This window comes from Anolis sagrei, chromosome Y (assembly GCF_037176765.1).
Source record: "Anolis sagrei isolate rAnoSag1 chromosome Y, rAnoSag1.mat, whole genome shotgun sequence".
NCBI lineage: Eukaryota > Metazoa > Chordata > Lepidosauria > Squamata > Dactyloidae > Anolis > Anolis sagrei.
Window position 1 is genome coordinate 70757427 of NC_090035.1, and position 14988 is coordinate 70772414.

The following is a 14988-nucleotide window of genomic DNA, read 5'->3' on the forward strand; positions in this document are numbered from 1 at the left end:
TGGACCAAGCTTGTTACAAATACTCAGTATGCCCAAATGTGGACATTGGTGGATATTTGGGAGTTGTAGTTGCTGGGATTTATAGTTGACCTACAATCAAAGAGCTTTCTGACCTCCCCCGCCCCAACAACAGAATTAGGCCAAACTTTCCACACAGAACCCCCGTGACCAGGCCCGTAGCCAGGATTTCGTTTCAGGGGGCGGGGGGCTAAAAAATTTTCAGGGGGGGTTTCGGGGGGGCTGAGTTTTGGGGGGGCTGAGTCTGAGTGAAAGAGGGTCTAGCCTAGCAAACCTTTTGTATCATTACCCGAATACTCCCATGCATATGGGATATATTGATTATGGTGATCAGATCATGATATGAATAAACATAACAGTTTAAATAATGCACCAGTAAGGCCTTTTCGCGAACCACCATGAGAATTTCGGGGGGGGGGGGGGCTGAAGCCCCTTAAGCCCCCCCCCACCCCCGGCTACATGCCTGCTCGTGACCAACAGAAAATAATTGTTTTCTGATGTTCTTTGGCAACCCCTCTGACACCCCTTCAAAACCTCCCCCCTCTAGGGGTCCCGACCCCCATGTTGAGAAACGCTGATCTACACAACTATACATGTTGATGCCACTTGAACTGCCATGGCTCAGTGCTATAGAATCTTGGTAGTTTCACATGAACTTAGAATCATAGAATCATAGAGTTGGAAGAGACCTCATGGGCCATCCAGTCCAACCCCCTACCAAGAAGCAGGAAAATCGCATTCAAAGCACCCCCAACAAATGGCCATCCAGCCTCTGTTTAAAAGTCTCCAAAGAAGGAGCCTCCACCACACTCCAGGGCAGAGAGTTCCACTGCTGAACAGCTCTCACAGTCAGGAAGTTCTTCCTCATGTTCAGGTGGAATCTCCTCTCTTGTAGTTTGAAGCCATTGTTCCGCATCCTAGTCTCCAGGGCTATTCTTGACCTGCATGTTCTCCTGCAGTGAGGGCATCAGTTTCCAGGTGGAAGGTGGTCCCGGTTGGGGTTGGCTTGACGCACCTTCCTCTTTGAATGTTTCTCTCTCTCTCCAGGGCAGCAGAAAACAAGCTTTCTCCCTCCTCCCTATGACTTCCTCTTACATATTTATACATGGTCCTCATCATGTCTCCTCTCAGCCTTCTCTTCTTCAGGCTAAACATGCCCAGCTCTGTAAGCCGCTCCTCATAGGGCTTGTTCTCCAGACTCTTGACTGTTTTAGTCGCCCTCCTCTGGACACATTCCAGCTTGTCAACATCTCTCTTTAATTGTGATGCCCAGAACTCGACACAGTATTCCAGGTGTGGTCTAACCAAGGCAGAATAACGGGGTATTTATTTATGTATTTATTTCAAATATTTGTACCCTGCCCTTCTCTACCCCCGAGGGGACTCGTGGCAGCTTACAGCCGGCAACAATTTGATGCCCCATATATACAACAGATAAAACAACAGTTATATAATAAGTAAACAATAAATTAGATTTAAAAAACCATTTAAAATAGTACAAATAATCAGAGTTCAACAATCAGCAACTTAATCCAAAGCCAGTCCACAGTCTGTTTTCCATTGCATTGTCATCATTTTTATTGTCAACCTGCTATCCGAATGCCTGGTCCCATAGCCACATCTTAAACTTTTTCCTAAAGGAAAGGAGGGAAGCAGTTGACCTAATTTCACTGGTGAGCGAGTTCCACAGGCGAGGGGCTACCACCGAGAAGGCCCTGTCCCTTGTCCCCATCAAGCGCATTTGCAAGACTTCCCTGCATCTAGACACTAGACTCCTATTGATGCAGGCAAAAATCCCATTGGCTTTTTTTGCTGCTGCATGATATTGTTGGCTCATGTTTAACTTGTTGCCCATGAGGACCCCAAGATCTTTTTCACACGTACTGCTCTCGAGCCGGGCATCGTCCCCCATTCTGTATCTTTGCATTTCATTTTTTCTGCCTAAGTGGAATATCTTGCATTCGTTACTGTTGAACTTCATTTTGTTAGTTTTGGCCATTCATCTCTCTAATCTGTTAAGATCTTTTTGAATTCTGCTTCTGTCTTCTGGAGTATTGGCTTTCCTTCCCAAGTTGTCATCTGCAAACTTGATGATCCTGCCTTCTAACCCTTCATCTAAAGATGTTGAAGAGGACTGGGCCCAGGATGGAACCTTGTTTATGGCACTCCACTTGTCATTTCTCTGCCAAAGAGTGCTAGTGCCTCATCAGTGTCTCACAGCATTGAGCCACAGCACTTCAACTGGAATCAAAATGCAGTACTTCAGAAAAGGCAGAGATAGAGGTCCTCCTGGTCAGTCGCAAGGCCGAACAGGGCATAGGATTACAGCCTGTGTTGGATGGGGTTACACTCTCCCTGAAGACGCAGGTTCACAGCTTGGGAGTGATCCTAGATTCATCACTGAGCCTGGAACCCCAGATCTCGGCGGTGGCCAGAGGAGCTTTTGCACAGCGAAGACTTCTGTGCCAGCTGCACCCGTACCTTGGGAAGTCTGACTTGGCCATGGTGGTCCATGCTCTAGTTACATCGCGAATAAATTACTGCAACGTGCTCTGCGTGGGGCTGCCTTTGAAGACAGTTTGGAAACTTCAGCTAGTCCAATGGTCAGCAGCCAGACTACTAACTGGGGCGACATACAGGGAGCATACCACCCCCTTGTTGTGCCAGCTCCACTGGCTGTCGTTCCACCTCAGAACCCAATTCAAAGTGCTGGTTCTGACCTATAAAGCTCTATACCGGTGGTTCTCAACCTGGGGGTCGGGACCCCAAGGGGGATCGTGAGGGGGTGTCAGAGGGATCTCCAAAGACTATAAGAAAGAACAGTATTTTCTGTTCATCATGAGGGTGTGTGGGAAGTCTGGCCCAATTCTATCTTTGGCGGGGTTCAGAATATTCTTTGAACTATACATCCCAGCAACTACAACTCCCAAATGTCAAGGTCTATTTTCCTCAAACTCTACTAGTGTTCACATTTGGGCATATTGAGTATTTGTGCCAAGTTTGGTCCAGATACATCATTGTTTGAGTCCACAGTGCTCTCAGGATGTAGGTGAACTACAACTCCAAACTCAAGGTCAGTGCCCACCAAACCCTTCCAGTATTTTCTGCTGGTCATGGGAGTTATGTGTGCCAAATTTGGTTCAATTCCATCATTGGTGGAGTTCAGAATGCTCTTTGATTGTAGGTGAACTATAAAACCCAGCAACTACAACTCCCAAATGACAAAATCAATCCCCCGCCAGTATTCAAATTTGGGCATATTGGGTATTTGTGCCAAATTTGGTCCAGTGAATGAAAATACATCCTGCATATCAGATATTCATATGACGATACATAACAGTTGCAAAATTACAGTTATGAAGTAGCAATGGAAATAATTTTATGGTTGGGGGTCAACACAACATGAGGAACTTTATTAAGGAGTCGCGGCATTAGGAAGGTTAAGAACCACTGCTCTATACGGTTCTGGCCCAGATTTCTTGTCCAAATGCATCCTCCCCTATTCCCACCTCAAAACCTAAGATCATCCAGGGAGGCCCTGCTCTCGCTCCCGTCAACAGCACAAATGCGCCTGGCGGGGACGAGAGACAGGGCCTTCTCAGCGGTGGCCCCTCGCCTATGGAACACACTCCCAACTGAGGTCAAATCGGCCATCTCCATCCTAGCTTTTCGAAAGAAACTAAAGGCATGGTTCTGGGTCCAGGCTTTTGGACAATAGATGCAAGCAGCACTTTAAGGGAATGTGACTAGAACAACGATATGGCTAAAAGGAGATTCCATCTGAACATTAGGAAGAACTTCCTGACTGTGAGAGCTGTTCAGCAGTGGAACTCTCTGACCCGGAGTGTGGTGGAGGCTCTTTCTAACAGAGGCTGGATGGCCATCTGTTAGGGGTGCTTTGAATGCAATATTCCTGCTTCTTTGTAGGGGATAGGACTGGCTAGCCCATGAGGTCTCTTCCAACTCTATGATTCTATGATGAGACTGTTTTACTGTTTTAATCATGGCTTATGCATTGTTAATTATGCTTTTATGTTTAATTGTGGTTTTAATTACTGCAATTTGTTATGTAATGGCTTTGGAATGAGGCCCATTGTAAGCCGTCCTGAGTCCCCCTTTGGGAGTTGAGAAGGACGGGATAGAAATGCGAGAAATAATAATAAATAATACTTCTACAGTGTATCAGAAGAGGTCAGACTGAATTCAACTAAGACTGGAATCCTGCTCTGGGACAGGAATGACAATGGATGGACTAAAAAGGCTGTAAACACAATGGATGGAACAAACACAGGGTCAGGGGTTGGGGACAGCATGCATTCCCTGATCTGGCTTTGATCCTTATCACTCTACGCTGCTTTAGTGCTGTACTGTCAGTCCTGTTTAGCATTATAGCATTCCGAGATCCATAGGTGCCAATAGGTGACATTTCTGTGATGGAGGCCTTTTCTGTTCTTTTCCTCCCCACCCCATCCAAGCAAACTCTGATTATGAAAGACAGCGGAGAGAGATCCGCTCCCACTCGCAAAGCAAGACAATAAACGTCTTGTTCAGGTCTCCCCTCCTCCCTTTGCCTGCTCAGCGTCACCAGCAAGATGTCCCTTGCTGCAAGAAAAGGGGAGAATGCCAGGCATTCTGTAGGCTCAGCAAATGGGGTGGCGGTGGCAGAGGTGTGGGGCGGAACACAACCAAGGCATGGATTTGCAAGAACTGGGGATGGAGGGCTCAGGCAAAGGGTTCAGCCCCACCACACATACTGTTGAGAGTCAAGCCAAGAACATCATGTCCACTCTGCGTTCACTTTAATTTTGGAAGCTAAGCAGGGCCAGGTCTGGTTAATACTTGGAGGGGGTACTATTGGGCAAGACGGGAATGGAAAACTATGAAGTCTAGGGGGAGGGGGGCACATAAACCTCCCAGGAGATCCCGAAGGGTCAAACCATGTTATCACAAAAAGACTTGTTTTTGCCCCCAAATGCCCTCTTGGGCAAGGCATCTTAAACTTTTCCAACTCACAACCCTTGTCATCCTATAGGTCCATATAAATATCAAATATTTATGATGACAGGTGGAGCCCCCGGTGGCGCAGTGGGTTAAAGCACTGAGCTGCTGAGCTTGTTGATCGAAAGGTCGCAGGTTCGATTCCGGGGAGCGGCGTGAGCTTCCACTGTCAGCCCTAGCTTCTGCCAACCTAGCAGTTCGAAAACATGCAAATGTGAGTAGATCAATAGGTACTGCTCCGGCGGGAAGGTAACAGCGCTCCATGCAGTCATGCCGGCCACATGACCTTGGAGGTGTCTACGGACAACGCTGGCTCTTCGGCTTAGAAATGGAGATGAGCACCACACCCCAGAGTCAGACATGACTGGACTTAATGTCAGGGGACTACCTTTACCTTTACCTATGATGACAGGAGAGGTGGGTAAGAAAATACTTCTCCTTCTCCTTCTCCTTCTCCTTCTTCTTCTTCTTATTCGAGACACAACAAGATGAGTCCACAGCAAACAAGATCACTCTACTGGCTATTGTATTGAATCACACGTCGGACGCTTCCCAAGTGTCTAGGACTGCGTGATGTATCGGCAAATAATGTGGGCAGATCCCAGTAAGGTGGCCTTTTGCAGCTGGCAGATGGTAATTTTGTCAGCGCCGATTGTGTTTAAGTGCAAGCCAAGGTCTTTAGGCACTGCACCCAGTGTGCCAATCGCCACTGGGACCACCTTTAGTGGCTTGTGCCAGAGTCTTTGCAGTTCGATCTTTAAATCCTATTATTATTATGATTATTATTTACTGATAATATATCAGCATTTCCAAGCCTTGCTAAACAATATGCTTCTTTGGGTTGCTGTGAGTTTTCCAGGCTGTATGGTCTTGTTCCAGAAGCATTCTCTCCTGACGTTTCACCCACATCTATAGTAGGCATCCTCAGAGGTTGTGAGGTCTGTTGGAAACTAGGCAAGTGAAATAATGTCCAGGGTGGGAGAAACAGTAACAGTGGTAAAATTACAGTTATGAAGTAGCAACGAAAATAATTTTATGGTTGGGGGTCACTACAACATGAGGAATTGTGTTAAGGGGTCACGGCATTAGGAAGGTTGAGAACTATTGGTGTAGATGCCTCTTAAGAGATGTGGTGGCCAACCTCTCTGCTGCAGGCTAGGTCCCAAGGAGGAGGCATTAGCCTTTCTCCAAGACTACCCTGGAAGGAGCTGTGCCAACAGAGCTGCCTGAGGAGGTGTTTTCGGAACGGTTCCCAGAATGCGGGCAATGCCTCTGCGGACTCCGCCAAGACGCAGCACCCCTTTGTCTCCTGGGTCCTGGGAATGTGCGGCATTGAGCTGTGACCTTTTGGGGAATGGTGTGGCGTGGGTCCCCGGAGTCTGGGCGTGGGAATGAAATGCCACCCATCAGCCACAGCCATGGGATTCCACCGGGAAGGGAGGGACACAGAGAGGGAGACCTTGATGGAACTTGAGCAAAGAAGGAGAGAAAGAAAGAATGAAGGAAGGAAGGAACCAATGGGCAGTCATTACATTGTGGGACACAGAGAGATGAGAAAGGGCTCTTCTTAAAGAGTCTGCGGGCAAGAATACTGGTGAGAAGGGGGGAAATAACTTTGCTTTCCCCTTTCCTAGTAGCATCAAGACTTTCCTTGCTATGCAAGAGACTGGAAGAGGATAGAGCGAGTTAGGAGCCGTTAATGGAGACGGGGAAGCTGGAAATTGGTTCTTGTGGGAGAGATAAGGGATTGTAGGATAATAATAATAATAAACTTTATTTATACCCCACCACCATCTCTTCTAAACGTCAGCACTGAGTCCAGGAGGACCCCCAAACTGCAGACCTGTTACTTCAGGGGGAGTGCAACCCCATCCAGATGGGTGACTGACCTGGAGGATCTCTTTCTTGTCAGGATTGATCCTCAGCTTGTTCATCCTCATCCAGCTCATCACAGCAGCCAGGCACTGGTCCAGTATCCTCGGGGCTTCCTTGGAATCTGATGGAAATGAGTAGTGGAGTTGGGTGTCATCTGCGTAGAGATGGCACCGTACTCCAAAACTCCGGATGACCTCTCCCAGCGGTTTCATGTAGATGTTAAAAAGCCCCCATAATTCCATATCTCTCTTCTTTGTACCAATCTCCAGCCTCTCTGGACTCTCATCTCTATCAAAGGTCTTTTTGAGTTGAATGCAATGTTTTCATCTAGCTTTTATTTTGTTGTAGTTCAGCCTGTGACTGTATCTGATGTTTATGATGGCAATGGGGTTGAAGGGTTTTCTGGTGAACGGTTTTCTGGGCCTGGGTCTGTTAGCGCTGGGCATGAGGGCCTCAACAGGCGAGAGGCCCGAGGTGTCTCATGAATGGAGTGTTTCTCCTGCAGATTCTCAAGGTCACATTCCTGGGAGAGGCCCTCAACAGTCTTTCTCTGAGAAACAACTGTCTTCTGAGGATGATTTGACAGGTGCAGAATTGAATGAGAGTGAAGCTAGAAAGCAAGATTTTGTAAACAGAGACAAAGTTCTCAGGCACAACAAAGGTCAACTCACCTGCAGGAAACGAGAGATAAGAAATCCTTATCTGGTTGCAAGGGCAAGAGAAATGCTTTCCTTTCAGTTCTGGGATCAGGAAAAGCTTTATATTGATACAAGGGAAAGAGTTAACTCCGTCTTGTCAATGTTGGAATTTCATGATGGTCTTGTTTCTAAGTGTTCCTAGTTTCAGTTTCCAAATTTTGTCAGGCTCCTGATCTCTGTATTGGATTTTCATGCTGCCTTGATCAATGGATTTTATACCTTTGGATCTTGTGTTTTTACCTTTGTGCCTTGAAGCTCATGGACTTTCTTTTATCTTTGGACTATACTGTTTTCACCATTTTTACTGGAGTCCCTGGGGGTGCAGTGGGTTAAACCGCTGAGCTGCTGAACTTGTTGACCGAAAGGTCACAGGTTCGAATCTGGGGAGCAGCATGAGCTCCCGCTGTTAGCCCTAGCTTCTGCCAACCTAGCAGTTCAAAATCTTGCAAATGTGAGTAGATCAATAGGTACCGCTTTGGTGGGAAGGTAACTGTGCTCCATGCAGTCATGCCGGCCACATGACCTTGGAGGTGTCTACGAACAACGCCGACTCTTCGGCTTAGAAATGGAGATGAGCACCAACCCCCAGAGTTGGACATGACTGGACTTAATATCAGGGGAAAACCTTTACCTTTTACTTACTTTGCTTACATATATTCTTCAATAAACTTCTTGCTGATTATACCAAGCTGGTGTGGTCTTTAAGGACAGAGGTGTTCCTGATCTGGTGTGCAACATATTTGTACTTCTGCTGTTGTTTTGCATTATCTCTTACAGCATAAGTAGCATCATGGTAAAATTAAATCTGTTAAATTCCAGGCCAGCCTGACTAACATGTCCACTCTGCAACACACCCACCAAGGCATTTCCCTGTCCATCCCTCTGTGATGTATGCCATTCTCTGTTGTCCCAATGGACCCTTCCCCAGTCCAGTTTGGTTCTCCTGCTACTGAAATGCTACCTGGAAATGGAAGGCAACAAAAAATAATAGTATCAGAGGAAAAGGCTGCAAAAACTAATGATGTGCTCTCTTTCCTACAGCTGCAGAGAGCCTCCCGCCAGAAAGCAATGTGTTCAGAACTAGACAGCAGTCAACAGTAAGTACTTTTCTCCCACTTCACTGTACTGGGCTGTGCTTCCTTTTTGGAGGGTGCAGAAACCCAGCCTATAGTTAATGTGGGGTGGAGGCTGGGAACTGAAATGAATGTAACTGTCTTTGTATTCATTCCTCTTGATTGGCCTTTATGCCTATTTCTCAGATGAGTAGCCTGAGTTGTTCCCAACACTTAGTATTAAATCCATGGGTTTGTGTAGGCCCCAGTGGACAGTTGTGGGTCCTGAACAAACCCATGGACTTAACACTAAGCTCCACTCTGAACCAAAAGACACATACTTTCTTATTCAAACAGACCTTCAACCTTTCAATGCTCTTGGTAAAAGGATGAGCACTGGGTCTGCTGTTTCTTTCTATATGTGGAATGTGATTGTTTTTAAACATATATGTATTATAATGGGAAATGGGGGGGGGGGACTTCATTATATTATATCTACTAATGTATATTCAAGAAAAACAAAACACCATAAAGAAAGACAAGACTAATATGAATTAACCAACATCCCCTACAAACTACTCAGTATTACCGTATACACTCGAGTATAAGACGACCCAAATATAAGCCAAGGCACCTAATTTTACCACGAAAATTGGGAAAATATATTGACTCGAGAATAAGCCAAGGCTGGAAAATGCAGAAGCTACTAGTAAATTTCAAAATCAAAATAGATACCAACAAAATTACATTAATTGAGACATCAGGAGGTTAATTGTTTGGTTGTTTTTTTTTTAATATTTACATAAAACTGTAATTTAAGATAAGACTGTCTCTGATTAAATCATTAGTCTAACCTTCTTCAATGTGAATGTGCTTATGTCTCCTTCCAATAATAATAGAGTAAAATAATAAATGTAATAATAATAATAATAATAATAATAGAGTAAAATAATGGAAATGCAATAATAACAGTAATTGTTGAGTATAATAATAAATGTAATAACAACAACAATAAAAATAATAAAATAAATGTAATAATAGAGTAAAATAATAAATGTAATAATAATAATAATAATGAGTAAAATAACAAATGTAATAATAATTGAGTAAAATAATAAATGTAATAAAAATAATAGAATAAAATAATGTAAATGTAATAATAAATAGATTAAAATAATAAATGTAATAAAATAATAATAATAATAATAATAATAATAAAGTAAAATAATAAATAACTTTGTTTCTAGTATAAGTTGAGGGGGCCTTTTTCAGTCTAAAAAAAAACAACTGAAAAATTCGGCTTATAATCAAGTATATATGGTACTACTACACCATCCACAAAAAGGAAAGAACATTAAAAAATTGATTTCACACCTTCCACGCCTAGGACATAGATAGATATGTAAAAAAATCTCATTCACTTCTTTCTTTCTGTTTCACAAATAGTAAAATTTCTACTAACAATTGTACAAGAAAAACATAATATTCAATATCCACATTACTTTCAAAACCATGGAAAACAATTCTGTACTATTTTACCTCTTCTTCCTTCTGTACAGAATTGTTTTCCATGGTTTTTAAATTAATGTTTGAATGGGTTTCATTACTAAATGCTTCCAAAACGTTTGCACTAGATGTTGTTTGAGCTATTTTCATTGGACTTGCGTTATCAGCGGGTTTGGGTCCCATAACAGGAGAAAGTGGGGAGATATAAGTCAAATTAACCATTCAATAAGGAAGGAGGCAAGCAAGCAAATCCTTATTGTGATGTAACACATCAATAGGATGACTTCCAGAATCTCAAGATATATTGACATGATTTTAGTCCAGATTGTTTCATCCACAATCCGTTTGGATGGCCTTCTTCAGCAGCTGTCAAAGAGAGACATGTTCCTGGGCCCCTAAATGGGAATTTCCAGGAAGGAGGCTTTTGAGAAGCTTTCCAAGTTCTCTTCTCACTGTTTCCTTGTTTTCCATCCTCTCCAGGTAGTAGAGCCAAAAGGGAATGAGCAACCTGCCCAGGTCCAGACTCCCACAAGTCCGCATACCCACCTGCCCCCAGAGGAAGCAGCAGACCCGGAAAGAGCTGTAGGTTTGGAAGAGGAATGGGGCAACGGAAGGGAGTGTTTTTCTGCATGATCTGTGGGTTGAGAGCAAGGCTATCCATGGGTATGAGTCAGAAGGGCTCTCTATTACCCCTAGGACCCAAAGCAAGAAGACTCTCTGGGTTACGATGGCTGGGAAGCACGAACCAGAGGATGCAGTTGCGCTGATAAGTCCAAATGCAGTACTGGATGATATTAAGGCCTCAGGCATTATACATATGTATACAGATGTGGGAATGAGATAGTATGTAATACCATCAGAAAGATGCAAATCATAACCCTTGCCCTCAAGTATCATAGAGGAGGTGATGCAGATCTTTTAGATTTTTACAAGGTCAGTTACTGTTGACACCCCAAAAGTCAGTTCTCCAGGGTTCAAAACTTTCTCGGAGAAGGTTATTGTTGCCATCTGTGCAGTAGCAAGGACTCTTGCATCCATAATGCTGATGTGCCATGAAATCTAATAGGTTGGGATTTACATATTTATACAGTTCTGGGAGTGAAATAATATGTACAAGGATCAGAAATAATAATAATAATAATAATAATAATAATAATAATAATAACTGCAAAAACTCTGGTACAAGACAGTCAAGGTGGTTCCAGTGGCGATCGGCACACTGGGTGCAGTGTCGAAAGACCTTGGCTTGCACTTAAACACAATCGGCGCTGACAAGATTACCATCTGCCAGCTGCAAAAGGCCATCTTATTGGGATCTGCACACATTATTCGCCGATACATCAAACAGTCCTAGACACTTGGGAAGTGTCCGACGTGTGATCCAATGCAACAACAAGCAGAGTGTCTGCTGTGGACTCATCATGTTGTGTTTCAAATAATAACAACAATAACAACAATCTATATAAATAAAATATAATGTTTGTTTTTGGGATTAACATAACTCAAAAACCACTGGACAAATTGACACCAAATTTGGTCACAATACACCTATCAGGCCAATGAGTGACCATCTCTCATAAAAACACAGGGGGGGGGGGGGGGAACAGCAGAAGGGGCTTAAAAAGCCAAAAAACAAAAAATGCATTACAATGCATGCGCAAAACCACATATATAAACACACACACATATATACAAATATACACACATATACACAGACTGGGCCACAGCAACACATATACTCAGACAGGGCCACAGTGTGATTGGAGAGAGGGTCTTGGTGGCTCCTCATTAGTGGGACTCAAAGCTGTTTGTGAAGGCAGAAGCTTGTCTCTGTAAGTGGACATCCCAGCCACACACACACATACATATTTTCACTTTTGTTATGTGTATCGATATCCCGCTGTATCTCTCCATATGGAGACTCAAAGCGGCTCACAATAAAAAGCACAGCAATTTAAAATATACAAATATACAACCGTAAAACAGGATGTCATTATATATTCTAGGTAGTACTATATTTAATATATTGGTATTATTATATTACATTATTATGATGATTATATATTATTATATTGTATTATGTATAATACTTACTTACTTACTTAGACAATCCCTCATTGTTCGAGTAGGATAGTCTTCCAAGATCGGTGTCCTAACGGTGGGCACGTAGATGACTGTGTAGCCCTATTCTTGATCTGCATGTTGTCCTGCAGTGAGGGTATTGGTTTCCAGGTGGAAGGCTGTCTCGGTTGGGGTTGGCTTGACATGCCTTCCTCTTGGCACATTTCTCTCTTTCACCCTCCATTCGTGCCTCTTCAGATTCTACAGCACTGCTGGTCACAGCTGACCTCCAGCTAGAGTGCTCAAGGGCCAGGGCTTCCCAGTTCTCAGTGTCTATGCCAGAGTTTTGTGGAGAGCTGTATTATTATATAATAGTTTGGATATGTTGCCTACCTGGGACATAGCAGGCCTTAACCACTCTTTGAACCCTCTTTCAGGCCCAAAAAGAAAAGCTCCATGAGGAGCTGAAGCGAGTTCTTCAGAGGAAGGGCGAAAGCCAACGAAACAACGAAGAGACTGTGGCTGGTGAGGAGGAGGAAGAAGAGCCACCATTACTGTCCTTGAGTCCTCCAAGCGAGATGGAGGCCAAAGTCAGTGCCATGGAGGTGAGTCGGTTGCCATGATCATCCCAGAACCTAACATTTCCAGATGAAAACCTAAGATCTAGGCATGGCTCCTGGTGATATCATAATCCTTATGTGTTGAGTACTAGCCACTTCTGCTCATGGCATGGCAAACACCACCATCCTCCCCTAAGATAGATAGATAGATAGATAGACATACACATACACATACACACACACACACACACACAGTTTGGAAATTAATACAAAAACATAACTAAAGGGGATGTTTCCAGATCATGGTGAATGCAAGGATTATTCCTTCTTACCTACTTGTGATACAGGATAAGGAACATTTGTCCTCATCAATTTGCTTCCAGCCAGAAGGTGAATGTGGAGCAGAGTGGAGGGTGAGTCCTGGTGCCACAATGTGTGGAAAAGAGGATGCTAATCCATATACAGTATGTCTTGGAGAGCCTTTTCAATTTGCACCAGAAATGAATCAAGGCTTGCAAATCATGGCAAGCTTTCAACATTTGTGAATATTGCATGAAGCCATTTCCCCTTATCCAAAGCTGAGCCTGTAAAGAAGAATTTGCACCCTTTTCTCCTGCATGCTTCAAAACCAGAAAATCAATTATTTGTTTTGTACCAGCGAACTTTTATGCTAAAAAAAACCCCTGCTTTCAACAACAAAAAAAAAATTTAAGGCTTTTTTCCTTGCCACACAACCCTGCATAGAAAGCATTTTTTGCAGAGAAAACAATGCATTTGGAGACAAATACACTGGAAATTCAGTTTGTTTGTTTGTGTTTAATCCTGTTTTAATGTTTGCATATTTGTTTATTTTACCTAAAAGACGGCTTTACACATGGACTTCACCAGATGGTCAGCACCGAAATCAGATTGACTACATCCTTTGCAGCCAAAGGTGGCGGACATCCATCCAGTCGGTGAAAACAAGACCTGGGGCTGACTGTAGCTCAGATCACGAACTTCTTATTGCCCAATTTAGAATAAAACTAAAGAGATCAGGGAAAATACACAGACCAGTTAGATATGATCTCACTAACATTCCTAGCGAATATACAGTGGAAGTGAAGAACAGATTTGAAGGACTAGATTTAGTAAACAGAGTCCCAGAAGAACTATGGACAGAAGTCCGCAACATTGTTCAGGAGACGGCAACAAAGTACGTTCCAAAGAAAAAGAAAACCAAGAAGGCAAAATGGTTGTCTGCTGAGACACTGGAAGTAGCCCAAGAAAGGAGGAAAGCAAAAGGAAACAGTGATAGTAAGGGGAGATATGCCCAGTTAAATGCGCAATTCCAGAGGTTAGCTAGAAGAGATAAGGAACTATTTTTAAATAAGCAATGCATGGAAGTGGAAGAAGACAACAGAATAGGAAGGACAAGAGACCTCTTCCAGAAAATTAGAAACATTGGAGGTAAATTTCAGGCAAAAATTGGTATGATAAGAAACAAAGATGGCAGGGACCTAACAGAAGCTGAAGAGATCAAGAGAAGGTGGCGAGACTATACAGAAGATCTGTATAGGAAGGATAATAATATTGAGGATAGTTATGATGGTGTGGTGAATGAATTAGAACCAGACATCCTGAGGAGTGAGGTTGAATGGGCCTTAAGAAGCATTGCTAACAACAAGGCAGCAGGAGACGACGGGATCCCAGCTGAACTGTTTAAAATCTTAAAAGATGATGCTGTCAAGGTGATGCATGCCATTTGCCAGCAAATATGGAAAACACAAGAATGGCCATCAGACTGGAAAAAATCAACTTATATCCCCATACCAAAAAAGGGAAATGCGAAGGACTGCTCCAACTTCCGTACAGTGGCCCTTATTTCTCATGCCAGTAAGGTAATGCTCAAGATCCTGCAAGGAAGACTCCAGCAATACATGGAGCGAGAGTTGCCAGATGTTCAGGCTGGGTTTAGAAAAGGCAGAGGAACCAGAGACCAGATTGCCAATATCCGCTGGATAATGGAGAAAGGCAGGGAGTTTCAGAAAAACATCTACTTCTGCTTCATTGACTATTCTAAAGCCTTTGACTGTGTGGATCATAATAAATTGTGGCAAGTTCTTGGTGGGATGGGCATCCCAAGCCACCTTGTCTCTCTCCTGAGGAATCTGTACAAGGACCAAGGAGCAACAGTGAGAACTGACCACGGAACAACAGACTGGTTCAAGATTGGGAAAG

The 14988-nt window shown here is 43.5% G+C and overlaps 1 protein-coding gene across 1 annotated transcript in view; it reads left to right on the forward strand.

Annotated features, from left to right (window-relative positions):
- Positions 1-14988, forward strand: part of LOC137095089 (periaxin-like) — a 43749-nt gene that overhangs the window by 15617 nt on the left and 13144 nt on the right. The window contains exons 2-4 of the mRNA XM_067461313.1: positions 8631-8686; positions 10628-10729; positions 12646-12813. Coding sequence (XP_067317414.1) covers positions 12787-12813 — 27 coding nt within the window. The 5' untranslated portion in view covers positions 8631-8686; positions 10628-10729; positions 12646-12786. The remainder of the gene's footprint in view (positions 1-8630; positions 8687-10627; positions 10730-12645; positions 12814-14988) is intronic.